The 16,529-nt window shown below is 52.1% G+C and overlaps 2 protein-coding genes across 2 annotated transcripts; one reads left to right on the top strand and one right to left on the bottom strand.

The window, feature by feature from the left end:
- Positions 1–450: 450 nt before the first annotated feature.
- Positions 451–2,452, bottom strand: LOC134434570 (uncharacterized). Its single transcript, XM_063183235.1, has 2 exons — positions 2,168–2,452; positions 451–2,131 (listed from the first exon to the last, which is right to left on the bottom strand). Exons 1-2 carry the CDS (start codon positions 2,222–2,224, stop codon positions 1,082–1,084), a joined length of 1,107 nt encoding a protein of 368 aa, XP_063039305.1. The 5' UTR covers positions 2,225–2,452; the 3' UTR covers positions 451–1,081.
- Positions 2,453–3,219: 767 nt separating this feature from the next.
- Positions 3,220–13,053, top strand: LOC134434573 (fructose-bisphosphate aldolase A-like; the record flags this gene model as incomplete). The annotated part of the gene is made up of 6 exons (XM_063183236.1): positions 3,220–3,298; positions 6,750–6,910; positions 8,754–8,837; positions 9,776–9,950; positions 11,553–11,752; positions 12,958–13,053. Coding segments are annotated over 6 exons (795 nt in total), but the record flags the coding sequence as incomplete, so codon positions are not given.
- Positions 13,054–16,529: the final 3,476 nt, after the last annotated feature.

The raw sequence follows: 16,529 nt of genomic DNA, 5'->3' as shown, positions 1-16,529 counted from the left end.
CCCCCAAAAACTGAGTTTCTCGGGCAGGTCCCTTGACTTTGCTCTTCTTAATGGCAAATCCGGCTTCCAAGAGAATATGAATTATCTTCTCTCCTTTCTCGAACACTTCTATTGCCGTGCTCCCCCAAACAATGATATCATCAATATATTGTAAATGTTCTGGAGCCTCACCCCTTTCTAGTGCAGTCTGGATCAGTCCATGGCAGATGGTGGGGCTGTGTTTCCACCCCTGGGGCAGTCGGTTCCAGGTATACTGCACTCCCCTCCATGTAAAAGCAAACTGAGGCCTGCATTCTGCTGCCAGAGGGATGGAGAAAAACGCGTTAGCAATATCGATGGTTGCGTACCACTTTGCTGCCTTGGACTCCAGCTCGTACTGCAGTTCCAGTATGTCCGGTACAGCCGCACTCAGTAGTGGAGTCACTTCATTCAAGGCACGATAGTCCACAGTCAGTCTCCATTCTCCGTCAGATTTTCGCACAGGCCAGATAGGGCTGTTGAAGGGTGAGTGGGTTTTACTGACCACCCCTTGGCTCTCCAGCTCTCGGATCATTTTGTGGATGGGGATCACAGCATCTCGATTCGTCCGGTACTGCCTGCGGTGCACTGTTGAGGGGGCAATTGGCACTCGTTGCTCCTCTACCTTCAAGAGTCCTACTGCAGATGGGTTCTCTGATAGTCCAGACAAGGTATTCAATTGTTTAATACCCTCTATCTCCACTGCAGCTATTCCAAAAGCCCACCTGAATCCCTTAGGATCTTTGTAATAGCCATTCCGGAGGAAGTCTATGCCCAAAATACACGGAGCCTCTGGACCAGTCACAATCGGAAGTTCCTGCCACTCCTTCCCAGTCAAGCTCACCTCAGCTTCCAACAAAGTGAACTGTTGTGATCCCCCTGTCACTCCAGCAATGGAAACAGGTTCTGTCCCCACGTGTTCCGATGGCATTAAGGTACACTGTGATCCAGTGTCAACCAATGCTTCATAGTCTTGTCGCTCTGATGTGCCAGGCGATCTGATCCACACCTTCCAGAAAACCCGGTTCTCCCGTGCCTCTTCCTGGCTGGAGGCAGGGCCCCTCTAAGCCAGATTGTCCTCCTTTCCTTGGGCATATGCCTTAGAAGTTCCTTCAAGGGGATCGGACATGTCATCGTCATCAGCATACTTAACATCTCGGCGACGAGCGACCGGAGCTGCTATCCTTTTGGTGATACTTCCTCTTTTCTTCAAATCACGCACCCGTTGTGCCAAAGCAGCGGTGGGTTTTCCATTCCATCTCCTCATGTCTTCTCCAGACTCACGCAGAAAAGCCCATAACTCAGCCCGTGGGATGTACCTTCTCTCCCCATCAAAGGAGCGCCAGCGTTGGACACCAGGGCCTCTAATTTGTACAGCTGAGATTTGAATAAGGTCCTCCTTAATCTCTTCCCGGAGTTTCTTATGATTCTCCTCTATTTTGTCCTCTGGTTTCTGCAGTTGGGTTTCCACTGCTGCAATTCTGGCATGAGTTGGGCCATGCACAGCATCTGCATACGCTCGAAGCTTCTTTGTCATATCGAGCACAGTCTCATATGTATCATCCCGCTTCATTATTGCTAGGGCAGAAGTGTATTCAGGTGGCCCAAGTCGCACAAGTTTCCTCCACATTACAGGTGTGCATGGTACCAGGTCCGGATTCCTAGTTGTTGCATCATCTGAGAAAATGAGCTCTGCCACCGCCATCTCTCTCAGGCATTGGATCCCCTGTTCTATGGTCTTCCACCGTGTCTGCTGCATATAGAGATCATCCGTACACAGGTATCGTTCTGCTACGCTTCTTAGGACCCGTTCCCAGAGGCTGTGAGGGTTAGCCCCCCTCATCATACCTTGATCGATGACAGGATCATGTGACAGGGATCCCAAATGCCTCGCTTCAGTACCATCCAAAATCGTAACCTCCCCTGCAGCATCCCAAAGGCAGACTAACCAACTAATTATAGATTCATCAGGTTGTCGTCTGTAATCCTTTCTTAGGCCTCTGAGGTCCTTCAGAGAGAAGGAGTCAATATTAGCTCCAGATTCTGTGCCCCTTGATGTGGCCTCTGATTTTGGTGAGGGTCCTTCTCCTGCATCATCATCATCATCCTCCACCTTTCGATCGGTCGCATCATCCTCATCATCTTCCACCTTTCGATCGGTCTTGCCTTTACACTTTCCACCTCTTGTATTAGCTGCAACAGCCATGGGTTGGGGCCTATTGTCTGATTCAGCTGCTAGCCTGGAGCCTGGGATGTTAGCTGCAGCCTGGGTCACTGGGATAGTAACTAACTTATCTCCCTGTTCCCTTTCTGCTATCTGCTGCTCCACAGTATCTAGCAGAGTACGGTAAACAAACGCCAAGGCCCAGCTCACTGCAGTAATCCTTTCTTCCTTAGTATTACCATGGCACTTCTCCCTCAAATACTTTGCCACCTCAACTGGGTTCTGAATTTGATCAGATGGAAAGTCCCAGTCTATAGGAACAGAAAATTCCTTTAGAGTCTGGCCCATATCCTCCCATTTCCCACTCCAGTCAAGATTTTTCCTGCTTTGTTTTAGTCCTGAATCAGGAGTCTCTCTAACCCCTCTAGAAATCTCAGCTTTCATTTTATATACACTCCAGACAGTATAGAAAAGGCTTAATAAATTAAATGCCAGAAAGATGGTTTCTTTTAAACTCGGGGGAAATTCAGTATTTTCTAATAGAGATGTCAACAATTTTGAGGAGAAGAAGGAAGACAAAGGCTGAAAAGCCCCTTCCCCTTCTTCTCCCCAAACAAACTGAGTACACAGCCATAACAACAATCCATACATTCCTGAAATAAAATCCAGCATTTTTATCCGACACATCATCACACATAAGACCAGCACATCTGAAGTGGGTTTAGGGAGTGACGTGGAGACATTTGGGGACATCAGGGACACTTTGGGGACATCAGGGACACTTGGGGACACCAGGGACATTGAGGGGACATCAGGGACAGTTTGGGGACATCAGGGGACATTTGGGGACATCAGGGACATTGAGGGGACATCAGGGACCCTTGGGGACATCAGGGACAGTTTGGGGACATCAGGGACATTTGGGGACATCAAGGATGCTCTGGGGACACCAGGGACACTTGGGGACATCAGGGACAGTTTGGGGACACCAGGGACACTCGGGGCCATCGGCGCCGTGCCAGTGTCCCCGGTGTCCCTGTGATGCTGTCACTGTCCCCCAGGTGGACAAGGGCGTGGTGCCCCTGGCTGGCACCAATGGCGAGACCACGACCCAGGGTGAGTGACAGCCCTGTCCCCAAGGCCACCATGGTGTCACCAAGGCTACCGCCCTGTCCCCAAGGCCACCATGGTGTCCCCAAGGCCACTGCCGTGTCCCCAAGGCCACTGCCCTGTCCCCAAGGCCACCATGGTGTCACTGTCCCTGTCACCACCCTGTCCCCAAGGCCACCACCGGGTCCCCAGTGCCACAGCCCTGTCCCCAAGGCCACCACCATGTCCCCAAGGCCACCATTGTGTCACTGTCCCTGTGACAGTCCTGTCCCCAAGGCCACCACTGTGTCCCCAGGGCCACCATGGTGTCCTTGTCTGTGTCACAGCCCTGTCCCCAGTGCCACCGCTTTGTCCCCATCCTTGTCACAGTCCTGTCCCCAAGGCCATCATGGTGTCCCTGTCCCTGTCCCCAAGGACACCATGGTGTCCCCAGTGCCACCACTGTGTCCCTGTCACCACTGTGTCCCCATCCCTGTCACAGTCCTGTCCCCAAGGCCATTGTGGTGTCCTTGTCCCTGTCCCAGCCCTGTCCCCAAGGCCACCATGGTGTCCCCAAGGCCACCACTGTGTCCCTGTCACTGCTGTGTCCCCATCCCTGTCCCAGCCCTGTCCCCAAGGCCACCGCTGTGTCCCTGTCCCATCCTTGTCCCCATCCCTGTCACAGCTGTGTTCCCAAGGCCACCATGGTGTCCCCAATGCCACCGCTGTGTCCCCATCACTGCTGTGTCCCTGTCACCACTCTGTCCTGAGTGCCACCACTGTGTCCCCATTGCCACGGTTCTCTCCCTGTCACAGCCCTGTCCCCAAGGCCACCATGGTCTCTCCAGTGCCACCATCGTGTCCCTGTCTCTGTCACCACCGTGTCCCCATCCCTGTCACAGCTGTGTCCCCAATGCCACCGTTCTGTCCCTGTCCCAGCCCTGTCCCCATCCCTGTCACTGCTGTGTCCCCAAGGCCACCTTGGTGTCCCCAATGCCACCACCATGTCCCTGTCACCGCTGTGTCCCTGTCACTGCTGTGTCCTGAGTGCCACCACTGTGTCACCCCAGTGTCCCCATCCCTGTGTCACCATGGTGTCCCCATCCCCGTGTCACCACCGTGTCCTCAGTGCCACCACTGTGTCCCTGTCACAGCCCTGTCCCTGATGCCACCACAGTATCCCTGTCCCTGTCACAGCAATGTCCCCAATGTGTCCCCAAGGCCACCACAGTGTCCCTATTCCTGTGTCATACCTGTGTCCCCAGTGCCACCACTGTGTCCCTGTTCCTTTGTCACCCCAGTGTCCCCAATGTATCCCTGATGCCACCACTGTGTCCCCATCCCCGTGTCACTGTCGTGTCCCTGATGCCACCACAGTGTCCCTGTCCCTGCCACAGCTGTGTCCCCAATGCCACCATGGTGTCCCCAGTGCCACCATGGTGTCCCCATCCCCATGTCACCACCGTGTCCCCGTCCCCGTGTCACCACCGTGTCCCTGTCCCTGTCACAGCTGTGTCCCCAGTGCCACCATGGTGTCCCCATCCCTGTGTCACTGCTGTGTCCCCATCCCTGTCACAGCTGTGTCCCCAGTGCCACCATGGTGTCCCCATCCCCATGTCACCACCGTGTCCCTGTCCCTGTCAAAGTTGTGTCTCCAATGCCACCACTGTGTCCCCATCCCTGTCACAGCTGTGTCCCCATCCCTGTCACAGCCCTGTCCCCAATGCCACCGCTGTGTCCCCGTCCCTGTCACAGCTGTGTCCCCAATGGCACCCCGGTGTCCCCATTGCTGTGTCACAGCTGTGTCCCCAATGCCACCCCGGTGTCCCCATTGCTGTCTCACAGCTGTGTCACCAATGCCACCCCGGTGTCCTCATTGCTGTGTCACCCTCCCAGCCCAGCCCGTGCCACCACAGGGTCCCGTGTCCCCGATGTCCCCAATGTCCACAGTGTCCCCAGTGTCCCCAATGTCCCCAATGTCCCCAATGTCCCCAACACCCCCAATGTCCCCAATGTCCCCCAGTGTCCCCAATGTCCCCAATGTCCCCAATGTCCCCAATCCCATTTTTTTCCCAATTTTCCACCATTTTTTCTCAAATTGCCACCGATTTTCCTCCTTTTTTCACCTTTTTTTCTCATTTTTTCACCAATTTTTCTCAGATTTTCTCAAATTTTTTCCAAATTTTTCCTCAATGTCCCCAACGTCCCCAATGTCCCCAATCCCATTTCTCTCAATTTTCCACCATTTTCCCCCAATCCCTTTTTCCCCTTTTCCCACCCATTTTTCCCAACGTCCCCAATCCATTTCTTCCCCTATTTTCTGCCCTATTTGCCCCATTTTCCATCCAATTTTTCCCCAATTTTTCCCCAAAATTTTCTCCAATTCTTTCCCAAATTTTCTCATATTTTTTCTCAATGTCCCCAATGTCCCCAATGTCCCCAGTTCTAACTTTTCCCTTTCCCCACCCATTTTATACCAATGTCCCCAATCCATTTATTCCCAGTTTTCCACCGTTTTTTCCCCATTTTTCGTCCAATTTTTTCCTATTTTTTCCAACTTTTTCACTTTTTTCCTCCAATTTTCTCCCATTTCTTCTCAATGCCCCCAACGTCCCCAATGCCCCCAACGTCCCCAATGTCCCCAATCCCATTTTTTCCCAATTTTCCACCAATTTTCCTCTTTTTTTCACCATTTTTTCTCAGATTTATCTCCATTTTTTTTCAAAATTTTTTCTCAATATCCCCGACGTCCCCAATGTCCCCAGTGTCCCCAGTGTCCCCAATGTCCCCAATGTCCCCAGTGCCCCCAACACCTCCAATGTCCCCAGTGTCCCCAGTGTCCCCAATGCTCTCCAGGTCCTCCATGATCTCAATGTCCTCATTGACCCCATTGACCCCAATGTCCCCAGTGTCCCCCGTGTCCCCATTCACCCCAATGTCCCCAATGTCCCCAATGTCCCCAATCCCATTTTTTCCCAATTTCCACCATTTTCCCCAAATTTCTGCCGATTTTTCTCGTTTTTTCACCATTTTTTCTCAAATTTTCTCCAATTTTTTCCAAATTTTTTCTCAATGTCCCCAATGTCCCCAGTGTCCTCAATGTCCCCAATGTCCCCAATCCCATTTATTTCCCAATTTTCCACCATTTTTTCTCAAATTTCCACCGATTTTCCTCATTTTTTCACCATTTTTTCTTGTTTTTGCACCAATTTTTCTCAAATTTTCTCCAATTTTTTTCCAAATTTTTTCTCAATGTCCCCAACATCCCCAATGTCCCCAACGTCCCCAACGTCCCCAGTGTCCCCAGTGTCCCCAATGTCCCCAATGCCCCCAATCCCACTTTTTCCCAATTTTCCACCGATTTTCCTCATTTTTTCACCGTTTTTTCTCGCTTTTTCACTGTTTTTTCTCCGATTTTTTTCCAAATTTTTTCTCAATGTACCCAATGTCCCCGATGATGTCCCCTGTCTGTCCCCAGGTCTCGATGGCCTCATGGAGTGCTGTGCCCAGTACAAGAAGGACAGCGCTGACTTTGCCAAGTGGCGCTGCGTGCTCAAGATCACGGCGCACATGCCCACGCGCCTCACCATCATGGAGAACGCCAACGTGCTGGCGCGCTATGCCAGCATCTGCCAGCAGGTCACACCCTGTCCCCAACTGTCCCCAGGGTGCGGGGAGGGAGCTGCAGGGCAGGTGACACCAAGAGGTGGAATCTGGAGGGGGTTTGGTGGCATCTAGAGGGGGTTTGGTGACATCTAGGCTGGGTTTGGTGTCACTTGTAGAGGGTTTGGTGGCATCTGGAGAAGGTTTGGTGACATCTAGAGAGGGTTTGGTGGGATTTAAGCATGGTTTGGTGGCACTCGGAGAAGGTTTGGTGACATCTAGAGGGGGTTTGGTGGCACTTGGAGAGGGTTTGGTGGCATCTAGAGAGGTTTTAATGGATCTAGAGGGGGTTTGGTGGCATCTGGAGAGTTTGGTCCATCTGGAGGGGGTTTGGTGGCATCTAGGAAGGGTTTTGTGGCACTTGGAGGGGGTTTGGTGGCACTTAAGGATGGTTTGGTGGCATCTAGATCAGGTTTGGTGGCTTCTGGAGAGAGTTTAGTGCCATCTAGGCTGGGTTTGGGGACACAAGGAGGTGACTCAGGTCCATGGAGAACGCCAACGTGCTGGCGCGCTACGCCAGCATCTGCCAGCAGGTCACACACTGTCCCCAAGGGTCCCTAAGGGTCCCCAAGGGTCCCCAGGGTGCAGGGAGGGAGCTGCAGGGCAGGTGACACCAAGAGGTGGCATCTGGAGGGGGTTTGGTGACATCTAGAGGAGTTTTAATTGATCTAGAGGGGGTTTGGTGGCATCTGGGGAGGGTTTGGTGGGACTTAAGCATGGTTTGGTGGTACTTGGAAAGGGTTTGGTGGCATCTAGAGAGGGTTTGGTGGCACCTGGAATGGGTTTGGTGACATCTAGTCAGGGTTTGGTTCATTTAGAGAAGATTTGGTGGCCTGGAGGGGGTTTGGTGACATCTGGAGAGGTTTTAATGGATCTAGAGGGGGTTTGGTGGCATCTAAAGGGGGTTTGGTGGCATCTAGAGAGGGTTTGGTGGCATCTAGAGAGGTTTTAAGGGATCTAGAGGGGGTTTGGTGGCATCTAAAAGGGGTTTGGTGGCATCTAGAGAGGGTTTGGTGGCATCTAGAGAGGTTTTAATGGATCTAGAGGGGGTTTGGTGGCATCTAGACAGGATTTGGTGGCACTTAGAGGGGGTTTGATGGCACCTGGAGAGGATTTGGTGGCATTGGAGAGGGTTTGGTGGCATCTAGGAAGGGTTTGGTCCATTTAGAGGGGATTGGTGGCATCTAGACAAGGTTTGGTGGCATCTAGACCAGGTTTGGCCACACCTGGACAGCATTTAGTGGCATCTAAGCTTGGTTTGGTGGCATCTAGAGAGGGTTTGGTGGCACTTGGAGAGGGTTTGGTGGCATTGGAGAGGGTTTGGTGGCATCTAGGTTGGGTTTGGTCCATTTAGAGGGGTTTGGTGGCATCTGGACCAGGTTTGGTGGCACCTGGAATGGGTTTTGGTGGCATCTAGAGAGGTTTTAATGGATCTAGAGGGGGTTTGGTGGCATCTGGAGAGGGTTTGGTGGCATCTAGACCAGTTTTGGTGGCACCTCAGTGCTCTGGGCTCCCCTCCTGCTGTCCCCACCCCACCCATTGTATCCCCAATATCCTCAATGTCCCCTGGTTGCTGACATGTCCCCCTGTCCCCTCGGTGTCCCCAGAATGGCATTGTCCCCATCGTGTCCCCAGTGTCCCCATTGTGTCCCCAATGTCCCCAGTGTCCCCAGTGTCCCCCCTGTCTGACACGTCCCCCTGTCCCCACTGTCCTCAGGACGGCATTGTCCCCATCGTGTCCCCAATGTCCCCAGTGTCCCCAATGTCCCCAGTGTCCCCCCTGTCTCACATGTCCCCAGTGTCTCCTCGGTGTCCCCAGAACGGCATTGTCCCCATCATGGAGCCCGAGATCCTCCCTGATGGTGACCACGACCTCAAGACGTGCCAGTACGTCACCGAGAAGGTCAGTGCCACCCCCAGAGTGTCCCCAAGTGTCCCCAAGTGTCCCCAGGGGCGGGGTGACACCGGGAGGTGGCATCTGAGGGAGTTTGGTGGCGTCTCCAGAGGGTTTGGTGGCATCTGGAGGTGGCATCTGAGGGGGTTTGGTGGCACCTGGGTGGCTTTGAGTCCCCTCCAGGTGTCCCCAAGCTGTCCCAGTGTCACCTCCTGGTGTCCTGTCGTGGTTGGTGACACCAGGAGGTGGCACTTGGACAGGGGATGGTGGCACCTGGGGGGTTTGATGACACCTGGACAGGAGTTGGTGGCACCTGCTGTGTCCCCAGTGCTGTCCCCGATGTCCCTGGATTGTCCCCAATGAATGATGTCCCCAGTGTCACCCCCAGGTCCTGGCAGCTGTGTACAAGGCCCTCAGTGACCATTGTCCCCAATGTCCCCAATGTCCCCAGGTGCTGGCAGCCGTGTACAAGGCCCTCAGTGACCAATGTCCCCAATGTCCCCAGTGATGTCCCCAGGTCCTTGCAGCCGTGTACAAGGCGCTCAGTGACCACAACGTGTACCTCGAGGGGACACCAATGATGTCACCATGTGTCCCCAATGTCCCCAATGTCCCCAGGTGCTGGCAGCCGTGTACAAGGCGCTCAGTGACCACCACGTGTACCTCGAGGGGACACCAATGATGTCACCATGTGTCCCCAATGATGTCCCAAGGTGCTGGCAGCGGTGTACAATGCCCTCAGTGACCAATGTCCCCAATGTCCCCAGTGATGTCCCCAGTGTCCCCAATGTCCCCAATGATGTCCCCAGGTCCTTGCAGCCATGTACAAGGCGCTCAGTGACCAATGTCCCCAATGTCCCCAATGTCCCCAATGATGTCTCCAGGTGCTGGCAGCCGTGTACAAGGCGCTCAGTGACCAATGTCCCCAATGTCCTCAATGTCCCCAGGTGCTGGCAGCCGTGTACAAGGCGCTCAGTGACCACTACGTGTACCTCGAGGGGACACTGCTGAAGCCCAACATGGTGACAGCGGGACACGCCTGTGCCACCAAGTACAGCCCCGAGGAGATCGCCATGGCAACGGTCACCGCGCTGCGACGCACCGTGCCACCCGCCGTACCGGGTCAGTGTCATTGTCACCTGTGTGTCACCTGTGTGTCACCTGCATCATTGTCATTGTCACCTCTATGTCATTGTGTCATTGTCATTGTGTCATTGTCACTGTCACTGTCACTGTGTGCCATGGCCACGGTCACCGCGCTGAGACGGACCATGCCACCCGCTGTGCCAGGTCAGTGTCACCTCTGTGTCACCTGTGTCATTGTTATTGTTATTGTTATTGTCACTGTCATTGTGTCATTGGTATTGTGTTATTGTTACTGTTATTGTCATTGTCACTGTCACTGTCACTGTGTGCCATGGCAACGGTCACCGCGCTGAGACGGACCGTGCCACCCGCCATGCCAGGTCAGTGTCACTTCTGTGTCACCTGTGTGTCATTGTCACCTCATTGTCATTGTTATTGTGATTGTCATTGCCATTGTGTCATTGCCTTTGTGTTATTGTCATTGTCACTGTCACTGTGACATTGTTATTGTGTGCCATTGTTATTGTCATTGTTATTGTCACTGTCACTGTGTGCCATGGCCACGGTCACTGTGCTGAGACGGACGGTGCCACCCGCCATGCCAGATCAGTGTCATTGTCACTGTCATTGTCATTGTCACCTCTGTGTCATTGTCACTGTCATTGTCACTGTGTCACTGTCACTGTCACTGTGTGCCATGGCGACAGTCACCGCCCTGCGCATGACGGTGCCACCCGCCGTGCCAGGTCAGTGTCACCTCAGTGTCACCTGTGTGTCACCTGTGTGTCATTGTCATTGTCATTGTCACCTCAGTGTCCTCTCCGTGTCACCAGTGTGACATTGTCACTGTCACTGTGCAATGGCCACGGTCACCGCCCTGAGGAGGACGGTGCCACCCGCCGTGCCAGGTCAGTGTCACCTCAATGTCACCTCAGTGTCCCCACAGGGATCACGTTCCTGTCGGGGGGTCAGAGTGAGGAGGAGCCTCCATCAACCTCAAGGCCATCAACCACTGTCCCCAGTGTCCCCAGTGTCCCTGAGGTGTTTCTGTGCCATTCCTGCTTTATCCCAATGTTTCAGTGATGTCACAGTGATGTCACAGTGATGTCACAGTATCCCCTCGATGTCCCCACAGGGATCACATTCCTGTCGGGCGGCCAGAGTGAAGAAGAGGCCTCCATCAACCTCAACGCCACCAACCGCTGTCCCCAATGTCCCCAATGTCCCTGAGCTTTGTCTGAGCTGTGTCACTGTCCCCAGGCTGATGTCACAGTGTCCCCTCGATGTCCCCCCAGGGATCACGTTCCTGTCGAGCGGCCAGAGTGAGGAGGAGCCTCCATCAACCTCAACGCCACCAACCGCTCTCCCCAATGTCCCCAATGTCCCCAGTCTCCCTGAGCTCTCTGAGTGTCCCCAGACTGTCCCAATGTCCCCAGGCTGGTTTCACAGTGCTGTCCCCATGTCCCCGCAGGGATCACGTTCCTGTCGGGTGGCCAGAGTGAGGAGGAGCCTCCATCAACCTCAACGCCATCAACTGCTGTCCCCAATGTCCCCAGTGTCCCTGAGCTCTCTGGCTGTACCCAGGCTGTCCCAGTGTCCCCAGGCTGATGTCACAGTGTCCCCTCGATGTCCCCACAGGGATCACATTCCTGTCGGGTGGCCAGAGTGAGGAGGAGGCCTCCATCAACCTCAATGCCATCAACCGCTGCCCGCTGCCGCGTCCCTGGGCACTGACCTTCTCGTACGGCCGTGCCCTGCAGGCCTCGGCCCTCAAAGTCTGGGGCGGCAAGAAGGACAACACCAAGGCAGCCCAGGAGGTGTACATCAAGAGAGCCCTGGTAGGTGGCACCTGGGGACGTTGGGGACACCTTGGGGACGTTGGGGCCACCATTGGGGTCTTGGGGATTTGGGGCTGTTGGGTGTTTGTTGGGTTGGGTTGATCATGGAGAGGTGGGAGCTGAGGAGCCACATCTGAGGTGGGTTCAGAGGGTGAGGTGGGGATGTTTGGGGTCTTTAAGGCACTGGGGACCTTGAGGACACCTTGGAGATATTGGGGACATTGAGGGGTCTTGGGGACGTTGGGTGTTCCTTGAGTTGGGTTGACCATGGAGAGGTGGTGACCATATCTAACATGGGTTCAGGGAGAGGTGGTGACCATATCTAACATGGGTTCAGAGGGTGAGGTGGGGACATTTGGGGTCTTTAGGACATTGGGGACACCTTGAGGACACCTTGGGGACACCTCAGGGACTTGGGGACACTGGGGACATTGAGGGGACTTGGGCTGGGTCAACCATGGAGAGGTGAGAGCAGAGGAGCCACATCTGAGGTGGGTTCAGAGGGTCAGGTGGGGACACTTGGGGTCTTGGGGACATTGGGGACACCTTGGGGACATTGAGGGGTTCAGGGTGTGGGAGTGGTGGGGTTGGCAGGAGGAGATTTGGGGGCGACACCTTGTGGGGACACAGGGACAGGGACAGGGACAGGGTGGCCCAGGAGGTCACTGGGGACCTTGGGGACAGCAGCGCCCCAGTGTCCCCAATGTCCCCAATGTCCCCAACACCCCCAATGTCCCAAACACCCTGAGTGTCCCCAATGTCCTCAGTGTCCCCAGTGTCCCCAGATGTCTCCAGTGTCCCCAACACTCCTGGTGTCCCCAAGGTTCCCAATGTCCCCAATGCCCCTGATGGCCTCAATGTCCCCAACACCCTCTGATGTCCCCGATGTCCCTCATTGTCCCCAATGTCATAAACACCCCCAATGTCCCCAACATCCTGAATGTCCCCAGTGTCCCTGATGTCCCCAGTGTCCCTCTCTTTCCCCTACTGTCCCTGGTGTCCCCAATGTCCCCGATGTCATAAACACCCCCAGTGTCCCCAACATCTTGAATGTCCCCAATGTCCCCAACAGTCCCAGTGTCCTAAACACCCTTGGTGTCCCCAATGTCCCCAATGTCCCCAACCCCCCTGATGTCCCTGCTGTCCCCTGTGTCCCTGCTGTCCCCAGCTGTCCCTGATGTCCCTGCTGTCCCCTGTGTCCCCAGGCCAACTCCCTGGTGTGCCAGGGTAAGTACACCCCCAGTGGCACTGTTGGGGCGGCGGCCAGCGAGTCCCTGTTCGTGTCCAACCACGCCTACTGAGAGATGGACATCACTGACCATCACTGACCATCCATGGACACCTGCTGGACATCGCTGACCATCCATGGACACCCCCTGGACACCCCATCCATCCACATCTACCAAGCAGCGAGTCCCTGTTGGTGTCCAACCATGCCTACTGACCACCATGGACATCACTGACCATCACTGACCATCCATGGACATCTGCTGGACACCCACTGACCATCCCCTGGACACCCCCTGGACACCCCAAACAACCACACCTACTGACCACCTGTGGACATCACTGACCATCCATGGACACCACTGACCACCATGGACACCTGCTGGACACCCACTGACCACCTGCTGGACATCCATGGACATCTGCTGGACACCCCATCCAACCACTCCTCCTGACCACCCATGGACATCCATGGACATCACTGACCATCCATGGACACCTGCTGGACATCTGCTGGACACTGCTGACCACCCTCTGGCCATCTGCTGACCACCTGCTGACCGTCCATGGACCTCCTGCTGACCATCTGCTGACCGCCCATGGACCTCCTGCTGACCATCTGCTGACCGCACACTGACCTTCTGCTGACCACCCATGGACCTCCTGCTGACCATCTGCTGACCACTGACCATCTGCTGACCACCCTCTGGCCATCTGCTGACCTCCTGCTGACCATCTGCTGACCGCACACTGACCTCCTGCTGACCACCCATGGACCCCCTGCTGACCATCTGCTGACCACCCTCTGGCCACTGACCTCCTGCTGACGATCCATGGACTGCTGACCACAAGCTGACCTCCTGGTGACCATCCACTGACCACTGACCACAAGCTGACCACCTGCTGACCATCCATGGACCTCCTGCTGACCATCCATGGACCTCCTGCTGCCCATCTGCTGACCTTCTGCTGACCATCTGCTGACCCCTGACCATCTGCTGACCTCCTGCTGACCACTGACCACCCTGTGGCCACTGTGGTCACTCTGTGGTCACCCTGTGGTCATTCATTGGTCATTCTGTGGTCACCCTGTGGTCACTCAGTGGTCACTCTGTGGTCACTCTGTGGTCACTCATTGGTCACCCTGTGGTCAGTCTGTGGTCACCCTGTGGTCACTCAGTGGTCACTCTGGTCACTCTGTGGTCACTCTGTGGTCACTCAGTGGTCACTCATTGGTCACTCTCTGTCCCTCGCTATCCCCACCAGAGCAATAAAAGGTCTCGGATGAACCCAAAACGCTCCAGGAGTTTTTATTGGGGTTCAGCCCAAGTTTGGGGATTTTGGGGTTGTTTGACCCCAAATTTGGGGATTTTGGGGTGGTTTTGGGGTGGTTTGATCCTAAATTTGAGGGATTTGGGGGAAATTTTTACCCCAAATTTGGCATTTTGGGGTGGCTTGGGGTGGTTTGATCCCAAATTTGGGGATTTTGGGGTGATTTTGGGGTTGTTTGACAACAAAATTTGGAGGTTTTAAGGTGGTTTAATCCCAAATTTGGGGGCTTTGGGGGTAGTTTGACCCCAAATTTGTGGGTTCTGGAGAGGTTTGGGGGTGATTTGACAACAAAATTTGGGGATTTTGGGGTGGTTTGAGGTGGTTTGGTCCCAAATCTGGGGGGTCTGGGGTGATGTGACCCCAATTTTGGGGATTTTGGGGTGATTTGACCCCAAATTTGGGGATTTTGGGGTGGTTTGATCCGAAATTTTGTGGTTTTGGGGTGGCTTGACCCCAAATGTGGGAATTTTGGGCTGGTTTGGGGTAAGAATTCTGTGTGTCTCCGGCTCTTGCACGAATCCAACCCGGCCGGCTCGGGACCCTGGCCCACCCGGTCTCACATGCACAAAGTTTATTTTGTGACTCCAACATTTATAGTTTTCCAAAAGTGAAAAAATGTGAAGTTTATTTTCTGACCCCAACATTTATAGTTCATAACTTTCCAAAAGTGTAAAAATGTGAAGTTTATTTTCTGAGTCCAACATTTCTAATTTATAATTTTCCAAAAGTGAAAAAATGTGAAGTTTATTTTCTGACTCCCACATTTACAGATTTCCAAAAGTGACAAAATGTGAAGTTTATTTTCTGACTCAAACATTTATAATTTATAATTTTGCAAAAGTGAAAAAATGTGAAGTTTATTTTCTGACTCCCAACATTTATAATTTATAATTTTCCAAAAGTGAAAAAATGTGAAGTTTATTTTCTGACTCCAACATTTATAATTTTCCAAAAGTGAAAAAATGTGAAGTTTATTTTCTGACTCCCACATTTATAATTTATAGTTTTCCAAGAGTGACAGCGGAACAGAAGGTGGCAGTGCCACCTCTCCAATGACCCTGGACAAACCAACAGTCCATCAATTTCTCCTCCTCCATAAAGGAAGGCAAAACAATGAGTTATTTACAGAAATTGTGTGAGAAAGTTCACCACAAGAATGTCAACGTCAGAAGGCTCAGAAAATCTTAAAAACCAGGGAGACATCTCATCCTTTTCCGTTTAAAAAAGAAAAAAAAGAGAAAATTAACAATATGAAAAAGAAACCTTGTGCCTTGTCCGCAACCTGCAACGAGAGATGGTGATTCAGCATCACAGGATGATTTGAGAGTTATTATTATGAAAAAATCATACAAAAATTTCAAAACATAATAATACAAATATATATTAAAAATAATAATTATAATTATAATAACAATATACTTAATACAAATACAAGAATATAACAATAACAATAACAATAACAATAACAATAACAATAACAATAACAATAAACATAACCATAAACATAAACATAAATATAAATATAAATATAAATATAAATATAGCTACAAATACAAATACAAATATAAATATAATAGTAATAAATACAAATTCAAAAACTAAAAAAAAAATTTGATTTTTTGATGATTTTAATCAAAAAGAATATATTATGATTTTTATTTTATTATTCTGCGGCACAGTGAGATGGCTGACTGTGCACAAAGCCTTTGCCCACCGGCCGTGCGGGGTTTCACCGTGCATTCCCCGTTTTGGTTTTTGAAGAAGCCGCTCCCGAGCACCACGAGCGCGTTCTACAAGAGCTCGACCAGTTGTGATAGTGGAGCCCTAGAAAAAGTTAAAGATAGAATCTAAAATGTTAGGCTTTGTGTTTTCCCAGATCAACTGCACCTGTGCAAGCATAATGATAAATTATATAATTGTTAGATGTGATGATTGTTTAGTAATTAAATGTAATTATTATAAAACCATAAGTAGAATAGTGAGAAACTATGTCGGAAATTCAGAGAGGGGCTAAATTTATGTATACAATAGAACAATATAAGTTTAGTAATTAACATGAAAGTTATGTAACGATAGAGTATAAACCATGATCATTTCGGATGTATGGTCGGAGTCACATTTGGGTTGAATATACCCTGATTCCCAGAGCTCTTAATAAAAAGCACCGCATATAATCGCTCCATGATTATGTGTTTCTGAACGCTAACAGTCGGAGAAC

The sequence above is a fragment of the Melospiza melodia genome, unplaced genomic scaffold (assembly GCF_035770615.1).
Source record: "Melospiza melodia melodia isolate bMelMel2 unplaced genomic scaffold, bMelMel2.pri scaffold_44, whole genome shotgun sequence".
Classification (NCBI taxonomy): domain Eukaryota; kingdom Metazoa; phylum Chordata; class Aves; order Passeriformes; family Passerellidae; genus Melospiza; species Melospiza melodia.
The sequence above is the reverse complement of the archived record's forward strand: the minus strand, read 5'-3'. Positions and strand labels throughout refer to the sequence as shown.

Bases quoted from the DNA above. Each gene is read 5' to 3' on its own strand.
- LOC134434570 (XM_063183235.1), bottom strand. From the start codon at position 2,224: ATGGCTGTTGCAGCTAATACAAGAGGTGGAAAGTGTAAAGGCAAGACC. The intron at 2,132-2,167 runs GTGGAAGATGAT...ACCGATCGAAAG, and splicing joins AAGGCAAGACCGATCGAAAG to GTGGAGGATGATGATGATGA.